Raw genomic sequence first — 24523 nt, forward strand, 5'->3', positions numbered from 1 at the left:
GGACAATCAGGACTGCAGAAAAGATAATTGGAATCAACCTCCCATCTATCCAAGATTTGTACCTGTCCAGGACCAGGAAACGTGCAAGTTAAGTTAAAGTTAAAGTCCCAATGATCGTCACACACACATCTGGGTGTGGTGAAATTTGTCCTCTGCATTTAACCCATCCCCAAGTGATTTTAATCCATCCCCTGGGGGGGAAGAGGAGCAGTGAGCAGCAGCGATGCCACGCTCGGGAACCATTTGGTGATCTAACCCCCCAATTCCAACCCTTAATGCTGAGTGCCAAGCAGGGAGACAATGGGTCCCATTTTTATAGTCTTTGGTATGACCCGGACGGGGTTTGAACACACAACCTTCCAGTCTCAGGGCGGACACTCTACCACTAGGCCACTGAGCTGGTTATTTATATATATATATATATATATATACATATGGATGTTGCTCTGATGAACTAACACCACTCTTAGAGTCTCAGAGTCATTGTGGTCTAATAACATCCTGCTCTCGACGCTTTATTTTGAATTGTCTGTATTATGTGTACTATGTGTCCTCTCCGCATCCATTGAAGCCTGGTCATCCTGGAAGAGGGACCCTCCCATCTGTGGTCTCTTTTCAAGGTTTCTCATTTCCCCTAGTTGTAGTTTTGAGTTTTTCCTTGCCCTACTGGGAGTTTAAGATCAGGGGATGTTTGAGAATATTTGTAATTTTTCACATGTCCTGAGTGTTAGTCACCTAAATGTTGAACTGAGGCCGTGATGTAACGAAGTCAAATTCCTTGTTTGGCACACTCAAACATGGCGAATAAAAACTCTTGAATCTTGAAGAAATAAATCCCAAATCTCATGAGAATAAAGCATTAACTACATTTGAAAACACTGGCAATTGTTGGCAAATGCTTGGGCTAGGGCACAGGTGTCAAACTCAAGGCCCGGGGGCCAGATACGGCCCACCACATCATTTTATGTGGCCCACAAAGACAAATTGTTCTTGATTCGTGTGTCGTTACTAGAATTGCAAATTGTCTTCACTTTTAATGTCTTTTTTTTTTAAATACTTGACCAGTTTTTACATGTCTGATTTGAAAACGAGTTATTTGTCAGTTTGTTTTGTAGCTTTTACTGTATATAATATGAGGTGCTCATACATTTATTTGGGTTGACAGTCATAGTGGCCCTCCAAAAGAAGCTATGGCTACAATGCGGCCCGTGAAAAAAAATGAGTTTGACGCCCCTAGGCTAGGGCTTTAAGGATAAAAAACAATATTAATGAGCACAAAATACATTATGCTCCAATGTAATAATTATATTCATGGCCCCTTGTCTTTTGTTGTGCAAAGAACGTGGGAGGGGGAACATTGATTGTATCATGCAGCAAGCAAACAAAAAAACTCATCTGTCTTAAATTAAAAGTGTAACACTGTAACAACTACTTCACTTGTGTTTCAACTTTGAACTGTCAATGTCAACATGACTCAACAAGAATGAAAGCAATAATTTTCACTTCAGTGTCTTTCGAATTCTAATAATAAAAATTGACATTTTCGGAGGGGTCACTTTTAAAGGGGTGCTATGCTTCTGTAATCCCAAACCAAATGAACCTCTGTGAATCACTTACACAAGGGGTGTCCAAACGTTTTGCAAGGAGGGCCAGATTTAGTAACGTGAAGGGGCCCGGGGCCCAATATTTTTTAATCGGACGTCAAACGCTGTGCGTTGGCTTCTCTTCCGGGGGGGTGCTAATCGGACGTCAAATGCTGTGCGTTGGCTTCTCTTCCGGGTGGTCGGGGGGGTTGCTAATGGGACGCTCTGTGTGGCGGGCTCCGTCTAGTGTGGAAACTGAGAAGCTGAGTTCAAGCTTCTTGTGCGGGCCATATTCAATTATGTTTTCAGAATTTGCTGCGGGCCAATAATAACTGGACCGCGGGCCGCAGTTGGTTAGTTTGGACACCCCTAACTTACACAATGTTGACAGTAGGGCGCAGCATTTCACTTCTCAGAGCAGCCCACTCAATAGCTTCAGAAAAAAACTTGAGTTCTCATAAGAGCTGTGCGATACCTGAGATTTTTCGATCAATACCAAGTAAATACTGGTGCCAGCATCGCCGATAGTATTACTGATATCAAGTACTTTTAGGTTAAAAAAATGTAATGCTATTTTAAATGACTTTTTCTATTAAATAATGTTTTGTGAAGATTAAACGTTATTGTTGAGTTGTTAACCATGCCAAACTATCTTTAATGGAATCATAGACAAATGGATTGGTTGATTGTACATCAAAGAACAACTGTCAAACACAGAATGAGTAACATTGTCGCATGCCAAAGTTGACTTGTTTTCGGACCAGAGGCGTAGCCAAGCCGGGGCGAGCCGGGGCGGTGCCCCGGTTAGGACTCCCTGCGCCCCGGTTGAAAAAAAATCGAGCTTTTTTGATTCTTCATTTTCATGTGTGGTGTATTTTTATTCTGGTATCATGCGATGTTTATCTCACTAGTAAGCCTAAGTGTGACCGGGTCATGTTCGGGTCAGGTTCGTGTGGGATTGTTTGGGGCTTGGTCCAGGAAGGTAGACTCATTGGCGCCAGACACATCTGGCTTCCATTAACAACTGCTAAGATACCACCATGCAGAGGTAGGGAGGCAGGCAGCGCGGTCATAGGTCAGCCAACAGCCCCATCTGCGCGCTCCCGCGTGGAGGGAAGCGCAAGAGTATACGTAAGGTTTAGGACGAGAGTAGACAAAGGGACTCGACATCTTGGCTAGGGCGCGAGACACTTCTCTCTGACATCGGTTGAATAAAATCTTTCCCCAATCAGCCATGTGTGACTGAAGTTTTCCTTCCCCAAGCCAGCCACTTTTTCACCATCTTGTTTGGAAGACCAGCTGACCATCGAAGAGAATTCACCACACATGCCGTTTTTTTCTTTCGGTCTTGCGCGAATGTGCTTGCGCTATTCTATGTGCGCGATGTTATCCATTCACCGTTTGCCTCCCGGACCCGGATGTTGTTTTAGCGATCAGCGAACGGCGTGGGTGATGTTAGATTTTTTTTCATGTGGGCGTGCGCCCCTACTGGAAAAATTCCTGGCTACGCCTCTGATTACGAGAGAGCGCAAAAGCCCGTCAGAAAAGGAACGAGCACAAGGTACACAACACAAAATGCGACCCCGAGCAAGTTCAAGTTGCCAGTGACAAGATTTCTTTGGTTGATTGATTGATTGATTGGTTGATTGATTGATTGATTGATTGATTGATTGATCGATCTTTATTTATCGATCTATCTATTTCTTCATTCATCTATACATGTATTTTCGGATTGATTGATTGATACGTTCCTGTATTTCCTCATTTATTTATTACACTTAAACTAGACACTTGAAAAATTAGAGGGAACATCGGTGACGACACCGTGAGTTTGATTCCCACGTTTGACGCTGTGAATCCGTGCTGTCAAACGGGCACTTGTTTTTAAAACCCGTTTCAGCCTTTAGTCTACATGTAGACGCTCCAATTTCTCCAGCTTCTGGCGCCGTCAAATGACGACAAGCATTCGTGCCGATTGTATCCGGTTATAACCAACCTTTGACCTGTCGAACCCGGAAGCGCTGCCATTTTCCCAGTTTACGAGTCACTCGCGCTAAGTGAGCGAAGCCGGACGATCGCGATTCACGGTGGAAGATGCAAAAAGGTGAGCTCCGGGAAATTATGATAGACTCGAGATAGCAGGGTGAAACTTTTAGGGAACAATTATCATATAATGGTTATTGACATATGTGATTGCAGTGATGATTCGCCCTAACGTATTTCCTCTATGTATTGTTTTATGCGAAACATCTATACATAGACTTTCCGCGTCTATGGGTACAAAGTCGGCGATGGAGGTCTTCGATGCAATCGAAGATGAGGACGCAGTTGTGGATAAAATCTTTATTGCTCCACCCGTGGTCAGTTTCGAGTCTGACGAAGACACGGGCGAGGAAGACTGCGGAGGAACGTTCAATAATCTCTCGGGACGGCAGTTTAGCGCTCCCGCCGTGGTGGTCCTCGCCGACGGACGTGTGATCGGAGATGATGATGATGGCGACACTGAGGAAGAAGAGGAGCCCCAACAGGCCTCCACCTCAAAGAAATGCTCACAGAAAGATGCGTTGGACTACAATTGGACCAACAGTAAAACGCGCCTGACAAAATTCCCGGACGCCAGGCCTCTCGCCGTCCCCACAATTTTGGTTGGAAAGAGCGCAGTTCAGAAGCTGGAGTGCTTCCTTTCTGATCTATATCCTCACCTTCTTCGAGAGACCATCAAGTATGCGGCGGTGACTGACTCCAACTTCCAGCTCACCATCGGAGAATTGAAGCGCGTGGTGGGGATCTTGCTGCTCTCGGGTTACCACCAGCTCCCCAGTCGCCGACACTACTGGAACACAGATGAAGATCTCCATTGCGCCCTCGTCACTGGGGCCATGTCACGCAACAGGTTCGAGGAGATCATCCGCTACATTCACTGTGCCGACAACACGCGCCAGAACAGCAGCGACCGGATGACAAAGCTGCGTCCCATGATGGACATCCTCAACGCTCGGTTCGGGGAGGCGTATCCAATGGACTGCAATCTTGATCTGGACGAGGCAATGATTGAATACTTTGGAAGAAATGGATGCAAGCAAGCAATCCGAAACAAGCCGGTGCGGTTCGGCTACAAGGCCTGGTGCCTGAACAGTGGGACCAACGGCTTCCTGCTCCACTTCGACATCTACCAGGGGGCGAGTGTAGATGCCTCTGAAGTGGAACGCAAGTTCGGCAAGGGCGGTGGCACGCTCCTTCGACTTCTGGACAACCTCCCCGTTGCTGTGCGTGCACTTCCGCTGCGCAGCTACATAGACAACTATTTCACCGGCCTCCCGCTAGTTGCAGAGCTGCGCAGGCGGGGCTACGCTTGCACGGGGACGATCCGAGAAAACCGCATCCCGCGCTCTTGCCCGATCACAGATCAGAAGGCTATGAAGAGGAAGCCGCGTGGTGCCGTGTTTGTCGTGTACGACACGGCAAACAAGATTGCGCTCACTCGGTGGAAGGATAACGCCGTGGTCACCATCGCCTCCACCCTCGCCGCTGAGCATCCTCTGCAGAAGGTGTCACGCTGGTCAAGGCAGGAGAAGAAGGTGGCAGTGGACCAGCCATTGGAGTTATAAAACATGTCTCTTCCCACTTCTTTTTTTACTATGGAATTACCTCATGTCGGAAAAATATAGGAATATCTTATGTTAAAAAATATGTACACTATACGACGTTCCTAACACAATGTAAGAATTCAGTGGAAACATGACAGAATTATGGATGTTTTATTTACGTTTTTCATTGCCATGAATTAGAAAATGAACTGATTCAAGTGAGTGTGCATTACAAAATATTTCTTATCACTATTTAATACATGTTGGCCCACCTAAACAAAGGTAACAGTGCGTGAAGGCATAAACCTTCACCCACAACCATCAAATCAAACCCTTCATACCACGAGAGATTGTTTTGCTGCTTAACATGTTTGACAGCAGACTGGAAGAACGAAAAGAATGACAGAGTGTCTAATCTACAAGTCTGTGGTGGTGCTTGGTTAAAAAAAAATACTAATACTGCACCAACTCAATTTTACGTTTCCTTTCAGGGACAGAAATGCTGACTCTTGTAGTAGCATTACAATGAGAAAGAGAGCTATGAATAGGATTAGGTACTGCAGTCTATATGACATGACGTCTTGAAGGTTGACATACTAAAGCTCCCCTTCCCCTACCCATTTGAGGTAGACAAAAAGGAAACGGTTGTGAAACATTCTAAGTTGGAGCGTGATGCCAAAATATATATTTTTTGTAATACGTTTTTGCAGCCTGCTTCAGTGCTTAAAAGAACTAAGGAATGATTGACAAGTAGAGTCATAACTTAAATAAAGATTTCAATTCTTACAAGCGCGAGACATAAATTGAGCGTTAAAGTCTGCAGGTCGTGCAATGTGCATCCTGACACTTAACCCACACTCGCAAACAAAAGAACATGCAGGCACATTTCATGACTGCATTGCCAGTTTGAAAAAAACAAGCACCACCTCTTTTAAAGACACGCACAATAGAAATGTGGCACGATAAAAGAATGTCAGCCACGGCGTGCAGTGCTGTGTTAAGAACTGAACTTGACAAGATGATTTAACTGAAACATGAAACTTGAGTTTTCCCTCTCCTCACATTCTTTGGTCATCCTATACAACAATGTCAACAGATAAACCTGCGCACGCACACACAAATGGGCTGCCACACAAAGGCAACATGCAGTAACTGATCTGACATCCGAGGTGTCAAAAGCTGCAGGTGTGTTACTTCTCAATTCTCACATTTGATGTGTGACATTAACAGATCCAAACCATCAACCCAACTTATCAAAGTACTATGCTAGACAAACGGAGTGATTATGTATAAAGAAAAATATATTTGTGACTTTGTTTTTAAGACAAAATAGTTACTTGCATTTACATTTGCGTGGCAGCTGTGCTTTTCAACATTACATTTACTGATTGACTTCCACTGTGATGACTTCTGTTAGGGTTTGCAGAATATCTTCATCGTATGATTATGTTGGAATATAACCTGTAATAATTTAACTAGTTTGTCCTGTCTAGACAAAAGTAGTTGACCAAAGTGCTAAAATCTTTTCAACTGATTGACCAGACGCAGAGGAAGCAATCAAAGTTGCTTTGTTTACAGAAAGTTGTAAAAGGCCCCCTGCTATGCTTTGATCAGCCTCACCCAACCTGTGTGTTCCCACACCCCCACTTTCAACCCCATTCTGTTTCTCTCAATAAATAAGCACCTGACGAGGCCTGAGTCAAACTTCATTCGACCATCGCTGTAAGCACAGCGACGAGTGAACTCTCCGCCTGCAGGTGTCTAAAATGACTTGCTTGACTCCTGTGTGGTTCTTGCAAAATAAGTTAGAGTGAGCACCACCCTAACATTTGGGTGCCGAAACCCGGGACCCTCATACCCGCCATCTGGCTGACGGAGGAGGACGTGCTGCATTGTCGACAAGCCAGCGTCCTTTAGGGGGACCTGCAAAAGAAAGTCCTGGGAAGAGAATTTCTTCGCTGGGCCAGCATCTTAGGTCAGCCTTCGTCTGCCAGAGGTGGCTTGACGGGGTTCCGGCAATGCAACGGACCAGGGGTCAGGTAAGTTAAAAAATTGTGTGGTTGTGAAACGCGTAAAGGGTGCACGGGAGACAGCTTGGGTTCAAGTCCCAGTGGAAGGAACGGGCTAAGAAAAAACAGAGCTTCTTTTTCTTATTTGAAGGAGGGCGTAGATTCTTTTTTTGTCTGTTCTTCCAAGCTGTGTTAGAGGGTTTTACACCCATACGGGAGACAGCTTGGGTTCAAGTCCCAGAGGAAGGAACAGGCTAAGAAAAGCAGAGCTTCTTTTTCGTTCATCGAAGAAGTGTGTAGATTCTTCTTTGTCTGTTTTTCCAAGCTGAGGGATCTGGCTTGGGTTAGAGTCCCAGTGGAAGGAACGTGCTAAGAAACACGGAGCTTCTTTTTTGTTAGTCAAAGAAGAGTGTAGATTTTTCTTTGTACGTTTTTCCGGCCAAAAAACAGCTTGGGTTCAAGTCTCAGTGGAAGGAACGGGCTAAGAAAAAGAACAGAGCTTCTTTTTCTTAATTGAAGAAGGGCGTAGATTCTTTTTTTGTCCGTTCTTCCAAGCTGTGTTGGAGGGTTTTACACCCATCTTGGATAGGCCTAAAAATAAAAAGCGTTGGTGTTTGTGTGTTGAGAGTGCGACTGGTAGGATAAATTGACTGCAGAGAGAATTTGGTGAAAGGTCAATTTAAACCTGCATTGAGGATCCTCAAAGAAAAGAAGGACAGAATGTAAAAAAAAATTATAAATTGTATAAACCTAAAATACCAAATTAAGATGGGAAATAGGAACGGTAGATCTCTAGCTCTTGAAGAGGATGAGAAGTTCATGGCGAGGGACAGAAAATGAAAAGGAAAGAGAGAGTTGGATTGTGCTAGAATGTGGTTGAAAGCTTCACAAGAGAGAAGAGAACAAATTCAAGAGACAAAAAATGGAAAGATAAAAAGTGATGAGACCACCATTCAATTAAGATTTGGAAAAGAATTCTGGGTGCACAGTGGCATCCCATTTGATGATGCAGCTGAGAGTGCTTATCAGCAACATCTTAGAAATGCGCTCCTCACTGTTTCACCCCCCGACTTAGGCAACTGGGTGGGGAAACACTTGGTGGAAGCAGACACTGCTTGCGTTGTGACGTTTGAGAAAGGCAAATGTTTTGATGTATTTCATCTAGATGATGGTAATGATCTAGATGAAGATACAACGGTCTTCTTCCGAAGTTCCCAAAAGGGCAGAGGAAGAGTTAGAGACCAACAAGGCCGCAGGCCGCCATTCAATTCAAACTCCAGCTCAAATTTGGACTGTTGGAACTGTGGGAAACGGGGCCACTTGGCGAGAGTGTGTCGTCGTGTAAAACAATACCAATCAAAGGGTGGAGGAAGAGGCAGAGGAAAAGCCAAATTTTCAACATGTCAAAGCTCCTCCCCCCCCTTTTTTTGACCGCTCATGCTAATACAGAGACATTTTATGCTACATTTAATGGAAATTATTGATTGGTTGTGTTGTAAGATTATACAAACTTCTATATGCAAGCTGAATCTGAGAGATTGAGTTCTTTGAATTTGAAATCAAGGAGAAAATTCTGATTAATTTGCAAGCTTTCTTTTTTTCTTTTTTTTTGTGTTGAGTTTTTTTTTGATTGGTGGCTTGTTCTATCAGGAACCTTGAGTTGAAAATGGTATGTGAATGTTGTGTGGAGAGCTTGGATGAATTGGGACCAATGTAATGGAAAGACTCCTTTTTGGAGACTGTGTGTGAGATGCAAATGAGCATTGATGTCTGAATGCCCGACTGAAGGGAAAATACAGGTTGAATGGTTGAAGTTGTTGGAGACTGCTATGGACAAGTAGTTGAGCGACTTTGAAGGAAGAATGATTTTGAGTAAGTTAGATGCTAGAAAGGAAAAAAAAAACATAAAAAAAACAAATACAAACAAAAGAAAAATAAAGGTTGCTTTTGACAAGAGTTGCAAAGAACAGACGAAGAACAGTCCTTGACCCGGCATTTGCGTTTGGCGGTCGTTGATGTGGTTCCAAGACCTGCGTCTTGTCACAAGACTCTTGTGGTTTGTCATTTGTAACGTTTGGCTGTTGTGATCCTCCCAAACAGACATAAGTGATTTGTGCTTTTGTTCTTTGTTGTAATTGGTTAGTGGGAGGACTGCTGGAGCTTGCTCCTACGGTGTCTCACCTGTGCCTTCCTGCCTGAAACATCAACTCCCAGCTGAAATGCTTCTCTCTCTTCAGACTGTGAAACATCTGCTGAAGGCCGTGACGCTGGAGAATCTTATTTCTCACAGAAGTCTGCTGCACGAAGGCAAACTGGTGCTCACAGGTCTGCCAGTCTGCTTCTCAGATGCATTTTGGCGAGCACCTTAAACGCACTCACACCATCCTTCTTTGGCTCTCCTCCAGAGAACACCAAGCAGATAGACGTCTACCTGTTCCTCTTTGATGAATTCCTGCTCATCACCAAGATAAAGAGAAACAAGAAGGTGTGTTGGTGCATAGGTGTCTTTCGTCCACGAACATACTATGCCAGTGCGATGCGATTAGCGGTTTGCGGGCAACTATTCCTTAACTATTCGAAGCCTGTTCCAAACAAAACTGTACATGTTCCTGGCGCGCATGAATGCAGAGGTTCATTGGACCGGAAGCCAACTCCCTGCGTTTGACGCAGAACCTGGAGCTGGACCAGCTGCTGAAGGAAGGGTGCACCTTCACGGTTCTTGACCAGCCCATCTCTCTGGACCGACTCCGGCTCAGGAACATCGATCAGCTCAATGCCTCAAGTAATAACAAGAGTGTTGATATGCATCTGCACTTCTTGTGAGGTTTACATCATTTCATTGTTGATTTTTTTTTTTTTTTTTTAAAGCATCAGGGCTGCCTCATTCTTTTATAATCACGCACCAGAACCGCTACCAGCAGTGTATTGGTGCGTTTGTCCTTCAGGCTGACGGGTTAATTAACCCGTCAACACAACTCATTTGGGTGGAAAAATCTTTTAAAGGGCGCGCACCCACTTACTTTGTACAAAAGACACATTGAGGTAAACTGAGAACCATTCCTATTCATCCATACCAAGAATCATGACAAACTTAGCAGTAATTTATCTGATACTCATTGTTGTAAATCTGAATATTTTTCTGTTTTCACTGTCTTTGTAGTTGTATCATTGTTTTTATTACATTTGAGTAATGTAGCGGCCTTGTTGGTCTCTAACTCTTCCTCTGCCTTTTTGGGAACTTCGAAAGAAGACTGTTGTATCTTCATCTAGATCATTACCATCATCTAGATGAAATACATCAAAACATTTGCCTTTCTCAAACGTCACAACGCAAGCAGTGTCTGCTTCCACCAAGTGTTTCCCCACCCAGTTGCCTAAGTCGGGGGGTGAAACAGTGAGGAGCGCATTTCTAAGATGTTGCTGATAAGCACTCTCAGCTGCATCATCAAATGGGATGCCACTGTGCACCCAGAATTCTTTTCCAAATCTTAATTGAATGGTGGTCTCATCACTTTTTATCTTTCCATTTTTTGTCTCTTGAATTTGTTCTCTTCTCTCTTGTGAAGCTTTCAACCACATTCTAGCACAATCCAACTCTCTCTCTTTCCTTTTCTTTTTCTGTCCCTTTGTCATCCTATCTACACTCTCCTCCAAAACATCAACCACTATCTTCCACACTTCAACTTCCCTTCTACACCATACTTTTTCTTCCACTTCGGCATGTATTGCATACAATTAAGACATTTACTCGCCATGAACTTCTCATCCTCTTCAAGAGCTAGAGATCTACCGTTCCTATTTCCCATCTTATTTTGGTATTTTAGGTTTATACAATTTATACAATTTTTTACATTCTGTCTTTCTTTTCTTTGAGGATCCTCAATGCAGGTTTAAATTGACCTTTCACCAAATTCTCTCTGCAGTCAATTTATCCTACCAGTCGCACTCTCAACACACAAACACCAACGCTTTTTATTTTTAGGCCTATCCAAGATGGGTGTAAAACCCTCCAACACAGCTTGGAAGAACGGACCCGTCAATCCACCTCTGGCAGACGAAGGCAGACCTAAGATGCTGGCCCAGCGAAGAGATTCTCTTCCCAGGACTTTCTTTTCCAGGTCCCCCTAAAGGACGCTGGCTTGTCGACAATGCAGAACGTCCTCCTCCGTCAGCCAGATGGCGGGTATGAGGGTCCCGGGTTTCGGCAACAAAATGTTAGGGTGGTGCTCACTCTAACTTATTTTGCAAGAACCACACAGGAGTCAAGCAAGTCATTTTAGACACCTGCAGGCGGAGAGTTCACTCGTCGCTGTGCTTACAGCGATGGTCGAATGAAGTCTGACTCAGGCCTCGTCAGGTGCTTATTTATTGAGAGAAACAGAGTGGGGTTGAAAGTGGGGGTGTGGGAACACACAGGATAAGGTGAAGACGGTCCCCTGCTGATCAAAGCATAGCAGGGGACCTTTTACGACGTTCTGTAAACAAAGCAACTTTGATTGCTTCCTCTGCAGCTAGTCAATAAGTTGAAAAGATCTTAGCACTTTGGTCTACTACTTTTGTTAAGACAGGACAAGCTAGTTAAATTATTACAGGTTACATTCCAACATAATCAAACGATGAAGATATTCTGCAAACCCTAACAGAAAGCACAATGTATATTTCCATAGTTATGCGGATGACACACAATTGTACATATCTGCAGAACCCAATGATGCTACACCTATAAGCTTCTTCACCAACTGTCTTCTGGCTATAAATAAATGGATGAGCAACAATTTCTTAAAGTTAAACCAGGATAAAACTGAAATCTTGCTAATCGGCCCTAAAACAAAAAGAGAAATGCTGTTTAATAATTTGAGGAAATTAACTCCCTGGATTAAATCCGAGGTTACAAGTCTTGGTGTTATTTTAGATTCAGATCTAAGGTTCAGGTCCCACATTAACAAGGTGACCAAAACATCATTTTTCCACCTTAGAAATATAGCCAAAGTAAGAGCGTTCATAAATTCCAATGATGCTGAGAAACTGATTCATGCCTTTATTTCAAGCCGGCTTGACTACTGTAATGCACTCTTTACTGGTCTCCCGAAAAAACCACTGATAGACTTCAGCTCATCCAAAACGCTGGAGCTCGCCTATTAACCAGAACCAAGAAGAGAGAGCACATCAGACCAGTTCTAGCTGCTCTGCACTGGCTTCCTGTAACATTTATAATTGATTTTAAAGTCCTTCTCCGTATATACAAAGCCCTCAACGGGCAGGGACCAAGCTACATTGCAAACTCTCTTGTTAGCTACATACCTCCAAGAACCCTGCGATCATCTGCTGCTGGTTTATTGGAGGATCCCAGCAACAGCAGAAAGAAGATCGGTGATGCAGCCTTTGTTAATTACGCCCCCAAACTATGGAACACACTGCCAATAGATATCAGGGAGGCCAGGTCGCTAGATATTTTCAAAACAAACCTTAAAACTCATTTCTTTACCCAAGCATTTAACTAATTACGTTTTGTAAATTTCATTTTAAGCCTAATTTTATATTTATCTTTATTTTATTTTTTACCTTTTCTTAAAGATATATTCTTTATTTTATTAAAACGTGCTCCTATTTTAAACTCACTTTATTAATTGTGTATGCATACATTAATGTTTTGTTTTTATGTATTCATGGTTTTCTTTCATTGTTGTAAAGCGCTTTTTTGCTGCATTTCTTGTATGAAAGGTGCTATACAAATAAAGTTTATTATTATTATTATTTCTTACACCGTCTAAAACCTTTTTAAAAAACTGTCACTTCTATTTAAAAAGAGGAATACAATTTAAATAATATTTAGTATTTATTTCAATTAAATTATTTGACTCTCCATACATATATATAGGAATAGGACATTACATCTTTCGTTGTAATATAACTGATTTTAATATAGGAGCATAACAGATTTTTGTTGGCGGTGTGCCGCGAGATTTTTTCCAATGAAAAGGTGTGCCGTGAATGAAAAAAGGTTGGGAAACACTGACCTAATGTGCATTGATTGACATGTCATTTTATAAGCTGTGATGAATTGCATTTTGGAAACTTTGCAGCGCGCTATTTTGCGTATGTTCACGAATGCAAATGAAATGTGCGTCATGGTTCTTCTAATTGCGTAACCGATGCAATCTAACGTATACATATATTGTATCCTACATGCGAATTCAGGGGCACTTTGGAAATATTTTGGAGCACCTGCTTGAGGAGCCGGATACTTCCACAGCAGCAGCAGTAACAGCAGTCTGATGACAGGAACCGGCCCGCCAGGGATAGCATTATTATTGAAAAAGAAAGAAAGAAAATGTGGTGAATGGTCTTTGTTGCGTCGCTGGTCTCCAAAAAAACACTTGGTGGAAGATGGGTGGCCCAGAGAAGGAACACTCCAGTGATACACGGCTGATTGGGAAAATATTTTATTCAACCGACGTCAGAGGGAAGTTTCTCCAAATATTCGAGTGGCCCAAAAGCAAAGATGTTAGCTGCTTCTCCCCGTCTGCCAGGCAACGCATATTTTATACCTGGCAAGACCGCTGATCTCATAGTTTTGAATAACAGCTGCGGTTCGAGTCTCAGTCTACTTGTTGTTTTCGATGGTCATCCACTCGGTTCTTCCCTGGTCACGGACAACAACTGGCCCTTCCATATTCGAAGTACCTTTACCTGAAACTAAAGCCTCTCTGTCCAGCACAAATAGCTTATGGTAATACCACTGCTGCTGGTTGGCCTTCTAAGGCAACATACAGAGACGCATGAAGTCTAAAATTTACAACGAAAGAAAGCAAGAAAGAAAGGATAAACTCCATTTTCTTCCAAATCTGCACTTCCTATGTCTGTTTTCACCCGGAGCCGAGAGGTCAGTGATGCTGCGGTGAAAGCCAGCTAGCCAAGTAGCATTAGCGTCAAAGCCGTATTCTGAAAGGAAATCGGAGAATTTCTGGAGAAAAAGGGAATTACAGTGCCCAATTTGGCTGCAGGGCCTTGCGTGTATTACAGAGCACTTGAATAATCGGAAGAGAATGTTGCAGGGACGCCAAAAAAAAAAGGATGACGACAGCGTGCGTGCGTTCAAGTTCAAGCTCACGTTATGGGAGACGCGGATAGCAAGTGGAGACCGTGCTCATTTCAAACCCTGTCTCTGAGCAAGCGTTAATCGTGACGAAAGAGTACAAAGCCAAGATTTCAGGGTTGCATTTCAGGTCTTTAGCAAACTGGAGACATGCAGTTTTTCTTTGGCTCACCATTCCCAGTCAGAGCTTCCGATGTGCCTGTTGACATGCAACTTGAAATCATTGATTTGTGGTGTGATGGAGAATTGAAGGACACATTTGCCTCTGTGGGCTTGGACACATTTTACAAGTATCTCCTACCACGCTATCCTAAATGATTGACAGATTTCTGTCCATCATCACATCACTCCTGTTCTGCTCCAACTTCACTGGCTTCCCATAAAACACCGCATTGACTATAAAATCCTCCTCGATACATTTAAGGCCATCCATAACCTCGCCCCTCCCTACCTGACTGACCTCCTCCACATTAACATTCCCACCCGGTCGGTATGGTCTGCATCTACTATTACCCTCACTGTCCCCCCATTCCGTCTGTCCACTATGGGGGCCAGAGCCTTCACCTGCTCTGGCCCTTGTTTCTGGAACTCTCTCCCCCCTGACATTCGAAACATTCACTCCATTTTGCAGTTTGCATCCCACCTAAAAACCCACCTCTTTAAGCAAGCATATACTTGAACCCCTCATTCCGCTACAGATGTTTCCTTGCTTTAATACTCCTTTTATATTTGATTGTGTATGCTATTTTATCTTTGTACGGCGTCCTTGAGTGCCTTGAAAGGCGCCTTACAGATAAAATGTATGGTTATTATTAAATGTAGATGTGTTTGATGTACGTATTTTAACACGCAAGAGCCACTCGTGTTTTTAAGTTCCACAAAACTGTTTGTTGACTGAATGTTTCCAACCAATGTACAATCACTGTGACCAGGTTTGTTTGTTTTGTACGTATAATGCACTTGTATAAAACTGAGTAAAAGTGTAAAACAGGGGTCTCAAACTCGTCCTCGGGGGCCGCATTCCTACATGTTTTCCAAGTTTCCCTCGTGGGATAGAGAAAACGTAATTTCGGTCTCTTTGTGTGTTGTGACATGTGGAGAGATTGACAATAAAGCTGACTTTGACTTTGACTTTAAACACACCTGATTCAATTATCAGGGTCCTGCAGAACGTGAGGATGAACTGATCATTTGAATCAGGTGTGTTTAACGAGGGAAACTTGGACAACATGTAGGAATGCTGAGTGCTCGATCCAATAAAAAAGGTTTTTATTATTTAAGTGACCTAGTTGATTTGACTCTGAAATTCATCTCGGTCCATGCATTTAGGACTTGAAACAAAGCAATAGTACATTTCTACCTCATTTCTACAACTTCAAGCTGATTTAATACATAAGACATAGGATGACATTTGATGGATTGACGTAATCAATGTCAATGTAACGTGTTTTGTATTTAAGTCCTGTCTGCCCCTTGCTCACCGTCGGATCATTGCATGTGTTACTGTCATGATGTCTGTTTGGTTTCTGTTCCTGTCTTTGGTAAAAATCACCCTGTCTTTTTTTTCCACGTCTTTGTCGGTCAGTCCTGTTGTTGGTTTTGTTGTACCATGAGTTTCTTAAAAAAAAATATATATATATATTTAAAAAAGAAATAAATAAAAAAAATTGTACCCATGTATAATGCGCACCCCAGATTTTAGGACAATAAATTACCGTTTTTTTCCGTGTATAGTGCGCAATATTTAACTAATTTATTGTCCTAAAATCTGGGGTGCGTATTATACATGGGTACAAAAAAAAATTTTAATTTTTTTTTTTTTAAATTTTTTTTTTTTTAAATTTTTTTAAAGAAAGTCATGGTACAACAAAACCAACAACAGGACTGACCGACAAAGTCGTGGAACAAAAAGACAGGGTGACATTACCAAAGACAGGAACAGAATGACAGTAACACATGCAATGATCCAACGGTGAGCGAGGGGCAGACAGGACTCAAATACAAAACACGTTACATCGATTGAGGTGACACAGGAAGAGAGGGGCGACGCGAACAGAAACTATGGCAACCTAGACACATAGCAAAACTGGGGACGAGACATGACAAATCTCCCTCGAAATAAAACTTGAAATCACCTTTCTTCTTGTTTGTTGTCAATCGCGCATCGCATTCAGCCATCCTGCCCAACACACTTAGTAAAATTCATAATTGTCGACACATCGTTTGATGCGATGGTGCAATCCTCGATGGTGTGTTATTGTCAAATATTGTTTGTTTTTTAATCTCCATCGCGGACCGGACGTCATACGGAGGCCGCCATTACAGATGCGCAGAACGGATGCGCAAGACACGTCAGCTATATAAAGAGCGAGAGTTCAGTTCTCCACCTATTAGTTTCAATTCACAGTTTAATTAGCAGTTTCAATCAGCAAATAACAAAATGCGTATTACAGGTAATATTTTATTTCACAACACTTTGCCTTGTTCCTTTCGTCTCTGCTGTTCATTTCAAACACGCTCCATACGACCGGAATGCTCTTGTATCAGACGCTCGCTCGATCACCTGCTCGTTTGCTGTCTGTCACAATGTACCCTACACAAATCCGAAACATTTGTTGCGGCTCCGAGTCACGACGAGGGGCAAGTTTTGGTTTCCAAGGGTGTTTTTATTCCTCTTCAACGTCTCTCCCATACAGAGCCGCCTCTTTCCCGTGCGCGCACGGAGCGCGGTGGTGCGTATAGGGGCAGTCGGAGAAATCAACGCCAACAAAAAAAATGACATCCAGCCTAGTTAAGACCATACCAAAGACTATAAGAATGGGACCCATTGCCTCCCTGCGTGTGTGACGATCTTTGGGACTTAAAAAAAAAAAAAAATTTAAATTTTTTTTTAAAAAAAATCATAAAAATTGGGTGCGTATTATACATGGGTACAAGCTTTTTTCCAGCATCAGCATGCCATTTTTAGGGTGCGTACTATACATGGGGGCGCACTATACACGAAAAAAAACGGTAGTTAAATTTTGCGCATTATACACGGAAAAAAACGGTAGGCCAAAATAAAAATAAGAAATGCTTTTTTTTGGTTTGAATGATCATTTTCTTTCAAAGTTGTTCTAACTCATAAAAGCATAATTTGATATCATTCATAAAAGGCACCCTCCATTTTATTTGAGCCATTATATCCCAATATGCATTGATATGAGATTACGCACACACAAGCACAGGAGACAGACGACGGGATTCGAATCCATTTCCACATTTTGCTTCTTGCCAACTGCTGCTGTGCAGTTTGGTCATTTTAACTGCCATCAGAGCACAGATGCACTGACAAATACGCACGTCTTACTTAACTTTTGTTTCGTTTTGTTTCTAATAGCGCTGTATATTTTCTCTTTATTCTGCAGATTTTAATTTAAGTGTGCACACAAATTACTTTTTTCACATGGTATACCAATATCAAACCCCCCAGAGGACTCTTTTCCACGTTTTCCAACTCACACAAGAGCCGTACAGGACCTTCGTCCAATAGCGGTCTGTCGCAGGCTCAAATTTATCGAACTTTGACAGACGTGCATGCTATTACAGTACGCCTCGACAGTCCGGAATCGAACCGCGTCGAGGAATCAAACTAACTACCTGGATATTCGAAAAACGACAGCCCTTCGAGTTTACCTGTCGTCTCCTTGCACCAGCGTTTAAATGGAGGAGCCTTGTAACCCACAAACACTTCTAATTCGATCAGTGTCCAAACGACGTGGTTCGCGCGCTTTCTCCTCGTCGGCTTCTCTGTACCGCAAAAATAGCTTATGGTCTCCTCACTGCAGCTAGGTCACCATTTAAGGCAGTGCTTCTCAATTATTTTCTGTTACGCCCCCCCCTAGCAAGAAGAAAACTATTCGCGCCCCCCCTCCCCACCGTGACTATCCTAACTTGTCTTGTAAATCGTAAAATGTTGCACTGTCGCAAACGTGACAGAAGTAACAATGAGAGCGCCACTGCCCCCTGCTGTAGTAAACGCGCAATTACACTTTATTCTAGTACTGCCAAAAAAAAAGCCTGTTCCCCAGGGTCACACGCGCCCCCCCAGGAATAGCACCGCGCCCCCCAAGGGGGGCGCGCCCCACTATTTGAGAAGCACTGATTTAAGGTGACATACAGAGACGCATAGACTTCAAATTACACTACACTGTCAATACATAAGCTGTATGCTGACTAATAAACTAGTTGAAATAATAATAGTGGTATCAATTCGATCATTTCTTCTTGCGGCCCATTAGAGGTAGTAGTACACCTGCGTGAAGCTGGCCCCCCAGCCCTCGCAAAATTGAAGCAAAATAGTCTGTTTCGTTTGTGCTTCGTTTGTGCTGGTTTGTGCAGCAAAAATTTTCGTTTGTGCTGCTATGGTTTTTTAGTTATAAAAGATGATTTTATAAGTCATCCAGAGTTCACCCAGCCCCCCCTCTGCTCCAAATGAACCCAAAATGGTACCGTTCGTTTGTGCTGCGTTTGTGCTGCAAAAACTTTTGTTTGTGCTGCTTCCGTTTCGTAGATATTACACATTTATTTTATAGCAATGACGTCACCCAGCCTCCCCTTTTCCTCCAAATGGACCCAAAATAGTACCGTTCGCTTCTGCTTCGTTTGTGCAGATTAAATATTCGTTTGTGCTGCTTCGGTTTCGTAGATATTACACATTTATTTTATAGCGATGTCACCCAGCCCCCCATTTTCCTCCAAATGGACCCAAAATGGTACCGTTCGATTGTGCTTCGTTTGTGCAGCAAAAATTTTCGTTTGTGCTATTACGGTTTTGTAGATATTACACGTTTATTTGATAGCGATGACGTCACCTACCCCGCCCCCTTATTTACTTCCAAATGGACCCAAAACAGTGCCGTTCGTTTGTGCTTCGTTTGTGCGGGTACTGTTTCACAGATATTACACATTTAATTTATAGCGATGACGTCACCCAGCCCACGTCACCCAGCCCGCGTCACTGTTGCGAATTTATAGCTCCTGGAATGCTCCTGATGCAGGACGAATACAAGGCAAATATGTTCTTAGCCTTTTTCTTCTTTTCTTTTTAGCTTATAGAAAACTTTCATTGCGGGGAATGGCTTTTAGTACGAGGATATTTCTGTAATTATGTTTGTATCGTGCTCAATGATTAATTTCCTTATTTTCAATAAGCCTATATGATCATTTTTTTCAATTACATCTGACGTGCAAAAGGTTCACCGCAATCTAAATACCTGATGAGTCTATGTCTGCTCCAAAACATTGATTAAAGCAACAATTAATACATGTATGTGAAGTTGATGACAGCCAGAAAAAGAAACTTGAAAACGTGACAAAATACCGTAAATTCCGGACTATTAGCCGCACTGGATTATAAAACGCACCAGCTAAAATTGGGGGATATTTTAGTTTTTTTCTTATATAAGCCGCACCGGACTATAACCCGCACGTGCACACACGTTTTTTTTACAAAGAAAGACCGTTCACAGAAAGCCTTTTTAAAGTTTTAATAACATACTTTAACATGTCTTTCTAAACATTACCTGTGACGCAGCAGTAGTACCGCAGCAACACGGAAGTGTGCACGCGAGTTATTAACAAAGAAAGACTGGACACAGAAAGCTTTTTTTAAAGTTTTAATAACATACCTTAACATTTCTTTCCAACGCGAGTTAACAAAGAAAGACTGGACACAGAAAGCTTTTTTAAAGTTTTAATAACATACCTTAACATTTCTTTCCAAACACTGCCCGTGCCGCGGCAGTAATACCGCAGCAACACGGAAGTAACACAAGACTAATAGGGCTGGATTAAAAAAAAACATACCTGTTTGCGCGTGATATATGTATTGATATGAATCAGACCCAAGACGACAGCTCTTGTTTCAGTCACTTTCTGTATTCAACTGCCGCGCCTCCCCTCATGACGTCACACAACACAGCCCGACATCCCTAACATCTCACCTTCCATAGATGGCAACTTATACATGCAGATCGAAGACAAATTCCCACAAAATTTCCCCCCACTTGTCTTTACGTATCAGCGAACACTTAAACAACTCCTAACTCACATTTCAAAGAACAGTGTACATGTAACTCACATTTCAAAGAGCAGTGTACAACATATAACCCTTTTTTTTTTTTTTTTTTTTTTTTTTTTTTTTTGTTTGTTTCCACATTCAACAACAACCCAATTGACCGCGAGGCCCCTCAGTACCCACACAGCTCACAAGTCCAGTCTCTTCGGCGCTCTTATAATCCTGCCACTGGCCATCCTGCGCCCCGGCACAGGTGTATGTGGAGGCGATCCATTCTGAGGCTGGCGGACGTCACTCTGCCCCTGCAGTGCGACCTCCTGGGCGACTGTGTCAGTGTCGCCCGTAGTGTCGATCGCGGTGTCAGGTGGATCCCCGGGTTTGTCAGCTGGTGGGCTGATGTGCTGCATCCCGTGCTGCCCCGGCATTTCGGCGCTACTCTCCGCAGGTCGCAGATCCACCCTGTTACGGCGGTACAGTGTCCCCTCGACGTCCACCAGGTATGACCTGGGGCCCACCAGCCGTAAGCATACTCCTCTCCGCCACCTGCCCGTCCTGTCCCCAGGGAGGGGCTTCATCCTTATGTCCTGTCCGATACACAACTCGGGCAGATCTCTGGCCGATTTGTCATACCAGAGTTTGGCTGTCTGGTGTTTTACTCGCAGCCGGTCTGGGACCCCCCCCACCACACTCGGCTCCAAAAGTGCGTCAGCAACCGGGAGTGGCGTCCTCAGTCTGCGAGACATCAACCTCTGCGCGGGGCTGCTCAGCATGCCTTCCGTAGGCGTGTTCCTCCACTGCAAGATGGCCAGCCAAGGGTCGGTCCCCGCCCTTGCTGCCCTCCTGCACAGGCTCTTGACAATCTTCACGGCTGACTCAGCCTTCCCATTCGACCTTGGGTACCTGGGAGAGGATTTGACATGGTCAAAGTCCCAGTCTCTCGCAAACCTCCTGAACGCTTCGCAGTCGAACTGGGCACCACAGTCTGTAATTACCCGATCAGGCTGACCGTGCCGTGCAAACTGGGCCTTGCACCTCAGCACCGTGGTCTCATCTGAAAGATCTGGGAGCAACTCTACTTCCCAGAAATCCGAATAATGATCAACCATGATCAGAAAGTCCTTGCCAGCCTGCGTGAACAGATCCATGCTGAGGATCTGCCATGGTCGAGTAGGGAGTGCATGGGACATCATCGTCTCCCGCTGCTGTCCGTGTGCGTATTCGTTGCAGGCTGAGCACTGGCTCACATAGTCCACGATCTCACCGTGCATGTTGGGCCAGTATAGCGTGTCTCTGGCTTGTCTGTAACAGGCATCTCCTCCCACATGGCTGGCATGGATGTGTTTCAACATTTCAGCACGCAATGATTTGGGCACTATAACTCGCTGACTCTTGAAAAGCACTCCATCCTGTGCGCTGATCTCGTCCCTGATGGACCAGTACTCTCTGATTGCCAGTGGAGTGTCCTCCCGGCGATCTGGCCAACCACGGAGCACCACCTCCTGCAACAGCTGAAGACTCCCATCACTCACTGTGTGCAGTTTTATCTGCCTCAGCCGTTGGCTGGTGACGTTCAGATGCTCAGCCTGATTTATCTGTTCAGCGTCCACTTGTGCTTCCTGCATGCAGCAAACAGTCTGTTTCGAATATCTCGAGCCAGGCCCCTGCGGCGAAGCCGTGGCCCTACTCAAGGTGTCACTGAGGTGCATGTCGGGCCCTGGCTTGTACACCACCTTCAGATTGTATCCCTGTAGTGCGAGCAGCATGCTCTGGAGTCGTTTGGGCGCTGAGAGGAGTGGCTTGGTGAAAATGGAGATAAGTGGCTTGTGGTCGGTTTCAGCTGTGATCTCCCCCCGCCCATACAAATAGTAATGAAATCGCTGACACGCGAACACTATGCTCAGACATTCCTTTTCGATTTGTGCATAGTTCTGCTCCGTCTGAGTAAGTGCCCGCGAAGCAAAGCTTACCGGCTGATTCTCCTGCAGCAGGCAACAGCCAAGTCCCTTCTGACTCGCATCACTCTGTATGGTGACTGGCTTGGTCACATCGTAGTATCGCAGGATCGGGGCCGACGTGACGAGTCGCTTAATCTCCTCGACCGCTGCATCGTGTTTTGGCAGCCAATGCCATGGGACATCTTTGTCCAACAATCTCCGTAGTGGCTCGCACACCTCAGATAGGCGTGGCATGAACCTTGCGAGGTAGGTCACAAACCCAATGAATCGCTGCACGGCCTTGGCGTCCACGGGGTGTGGCATGTCCCGGACCGCTCTGATTTTCTCCGGGTCTGCTCTAAGGCCCTCCGCTGATAGGATGTGTCCGTGAAAGTTGACCTCTCTGACCCTGAACACTAGTTTCTTTAAACTCAGTCTCAGCTTTACCTCCCTGCATCTTTGCATGAGCGCTAACAGCTTTGCATCATGGTCCCGTGTGGCTATCTCATCTGTCCCCCCACACCCCACAATCAAAATGTCGTCCGCTATAGGTTCCACCCCGTCTAACCCTGCCAGTAGCTCATGCTGCTTTCGCTGGTAAATCTCAGGGGCCACAGACACTCCAAACGGCAGCTTTAACCACCGCTTCCTGCCCCACGGCGTCCAGAACGTGGTGGTATAACTGCTCTCCTCGTCTAATCTGCACTGTAGGAAGGCATCTCTTGCATCTACTAGTGTAAAGATGCGGGCCCTGGGCAGCTTGTGCAACACATCTTCAAGTGTCGGCATAATGTAGTGGGACCTCTTTAGAGCCTGATTTAATGACTTGGGATCTATGCAAATTCTCAACTTTTCTGCCTGCCTGACAATCACCATGTTGCTAATCCACTCAGTAGGCTCAGACACTGACGTCAGGTGGCCATCAGCCTCATACCTATCTAACTGGGCCTTGACTGCCTCCCTGAAGGCCACCGGGACGTTGCGTGGGGAAGCCTGCACCGGGGGTACATTACTATCTAGCACAAAATGAACATCCCCTGGGAGTGACTCAACTGGATCGTTGAAAACATCTGCGTACGTCAGTACAAGCTGCTGTCTGGTTAATGGCCCTGAGCTGCTGTGTCTCACCATAAGAAGTTCTTCTGGGATGGTGAAGTGCACCAATCCTAGCCGCACACTCGTTTCGCCTGACAACAGAGGTCTCTGCCCACTTCTCACTATTTCGAACCGCAGTCTGTGTACTCTACCCCTCACTACGCACTTTGTGTGGAATATGCCCGCGGATTGCATGGATTGGCCTGAATACAATACTAGCCTGGTCTGGCTAGGTAGTAGCTTTGCCCCAGGGTCAAGTCTTCTCATGTCTTTTATGCTCATGACATCACATGTGGCCCCCGAATCTATCTGGCACCTCTGAAACCCACCATGCATTTTCAAGTTAACAAACCATTTCTTCCCTCGCCCCTGAACTGCCCCTATGCTCTCCATTGTGTAAATGTGTGCTCCCATGTCAGACCTGTCCATGTCCTCGGGAACTTCACCGTCCGCCGCGTGCAGCTGTCTTGTGGCTTGGCCCCTCTTTATGCAAACCTTGGCAAAATGATTTGCGGTTCCACAGCTCCTACAGTTCTTTCCAAAGGCTGGGCAAAAATCACGCCCACGCCTGTGCGTGATGCCGCAGAATCTGCACATAGCGCTGTCATATGTGTTAGGTGTCTGATTTCGGATTCCGTCCGGACGCTCCTGCCTGGGCGGGGGACGTGGCCGCGGGCCATCCATTTTGTGCACTGTCTCCGGAGGCCTGTCCTGCGTGATTGCTTGTATCCTCGTGTCTGTCATCTCCGCCGTTCTGCATATGTCTATGGCCGATGCCAGTGTGAGATCTTTTTGTCTGAGCAGCCGGCGGCGCACGCTTTCATCAATCACACCCAGCACCAGTCTGTCTCTGATCAAGTCCTCTTTGAGTTGTCCATACTCACACGAAGCAGCCTTCTCCCTCAGTTTCGTTACAAACACATCAATGGGCTCCCCTTCATCTTGCTTGCAGGTTCCAAAAACAAATCTCTCAAATATGACGTTTCTAGCTGGTTTGAAGTACTCCTCTAAAGCGTCAAGAATAACTTTAACATCCTTCCCTTGGTCCACCGTGAGACCCAAGTTATGCTTGTAAATGTGACGACATTCATTACCCATTACTCTCCGTAGGGTTGCTGCTTGCACTGGTTGCTCTTTCTCTGATAATCCCGTTGCCAGTAG

General features: G+C 44.5%; 2 protein-coding genes across 2 annotated transcripts; both read left to right on the forward strand.

Annotated features, from left to right (window-relative positions):
- The first annotated feature begins 3856 nt into the window (after window positions 1-3856).
- On the forward strand, window positions 3857-5191 carry LOC133156695 (piggyBac transposable element-derived protein 3-like). Its single transcript, XM_061282611.1, has one exon. The coding sequence runs from the start codon at window positions 3857-3859 to the stop codon at window positions 5189-5191; it is 1335 nt and encodes a 444-aa protein (XP_061138595.1).
- A 4189-nt stretch (window positions 5192-9380) lies between these two features.
- Window positions 9381-10230, forward strand: LOC133156696 (pleckstrin homology domain-containing family G member 7-like). The gene is made up of 5 exons (XM_061282612.1): window positions 9381-9504; window positions 9585-9664; window positions 9850-9961; window positions 10048-10132; window positions 10212-10230. The coding sequence occupies exons 1-5, from the start codon at window positions 9399-9401 to the stop codon at window positions 10228-10230; spliced, it is 402 nt and encodes a 133-aa protein (XP_061138596.1). The 5' UTR covers window positions 9381-9398.
- The last annotated feature ends 14293 nt before the right edge of the window (window positions 10231-24523 follow it).

Source organism: Syngnathus typhle, linkage group LG7, assembly GCF_033458585.1.
Source record: "Syngnathus typhle isolate RoL2023-S1 ecotype Sweden linkage group LG7, RoL_Styp_1.0, whole genome shotgun sequence".
In the NCBI taxonomy this organism is placed as follows: Eukaryota; Metazoa; Chordata; class Actinopteri; order Syngnathiformes; family Syngnathidae; genus Syngnathus; species Syngnathus typhle.

Excerpts from the sequence above, each read along its gene's own strand:
- LOC133156695 (XM_061282611.1), top strand. The coding sequence starts at position 3,857 with ATGGGTACAAAGTCGGCGATGGAGGTCTTCGATGCAATCGAAGATGAG.
- LOC133156696 (XM_061282612.1), top strand. The coding sequence starts at position 9,399 with ATGCTTCTCTCTCTTCAGACTGTGAAACATCTGCTGAAGGCCGTGACG. Across the intron at positions 9,505-9,584 it reads AGGCAAACTGGTGCTCACAG|AGAACACCAAGCAGATAGAC; the intron begins GTCTGCCAGTCT and ends GCTCTCCTCCAG. Across the intron at positions 9,665-9,849 it reads AGATAAAGAGAAACAAGAAG|AACCTGGAGCTGGACCAGCT; the intron begins GTGTGTTGGTGC and ends CGTTTGACGCAG.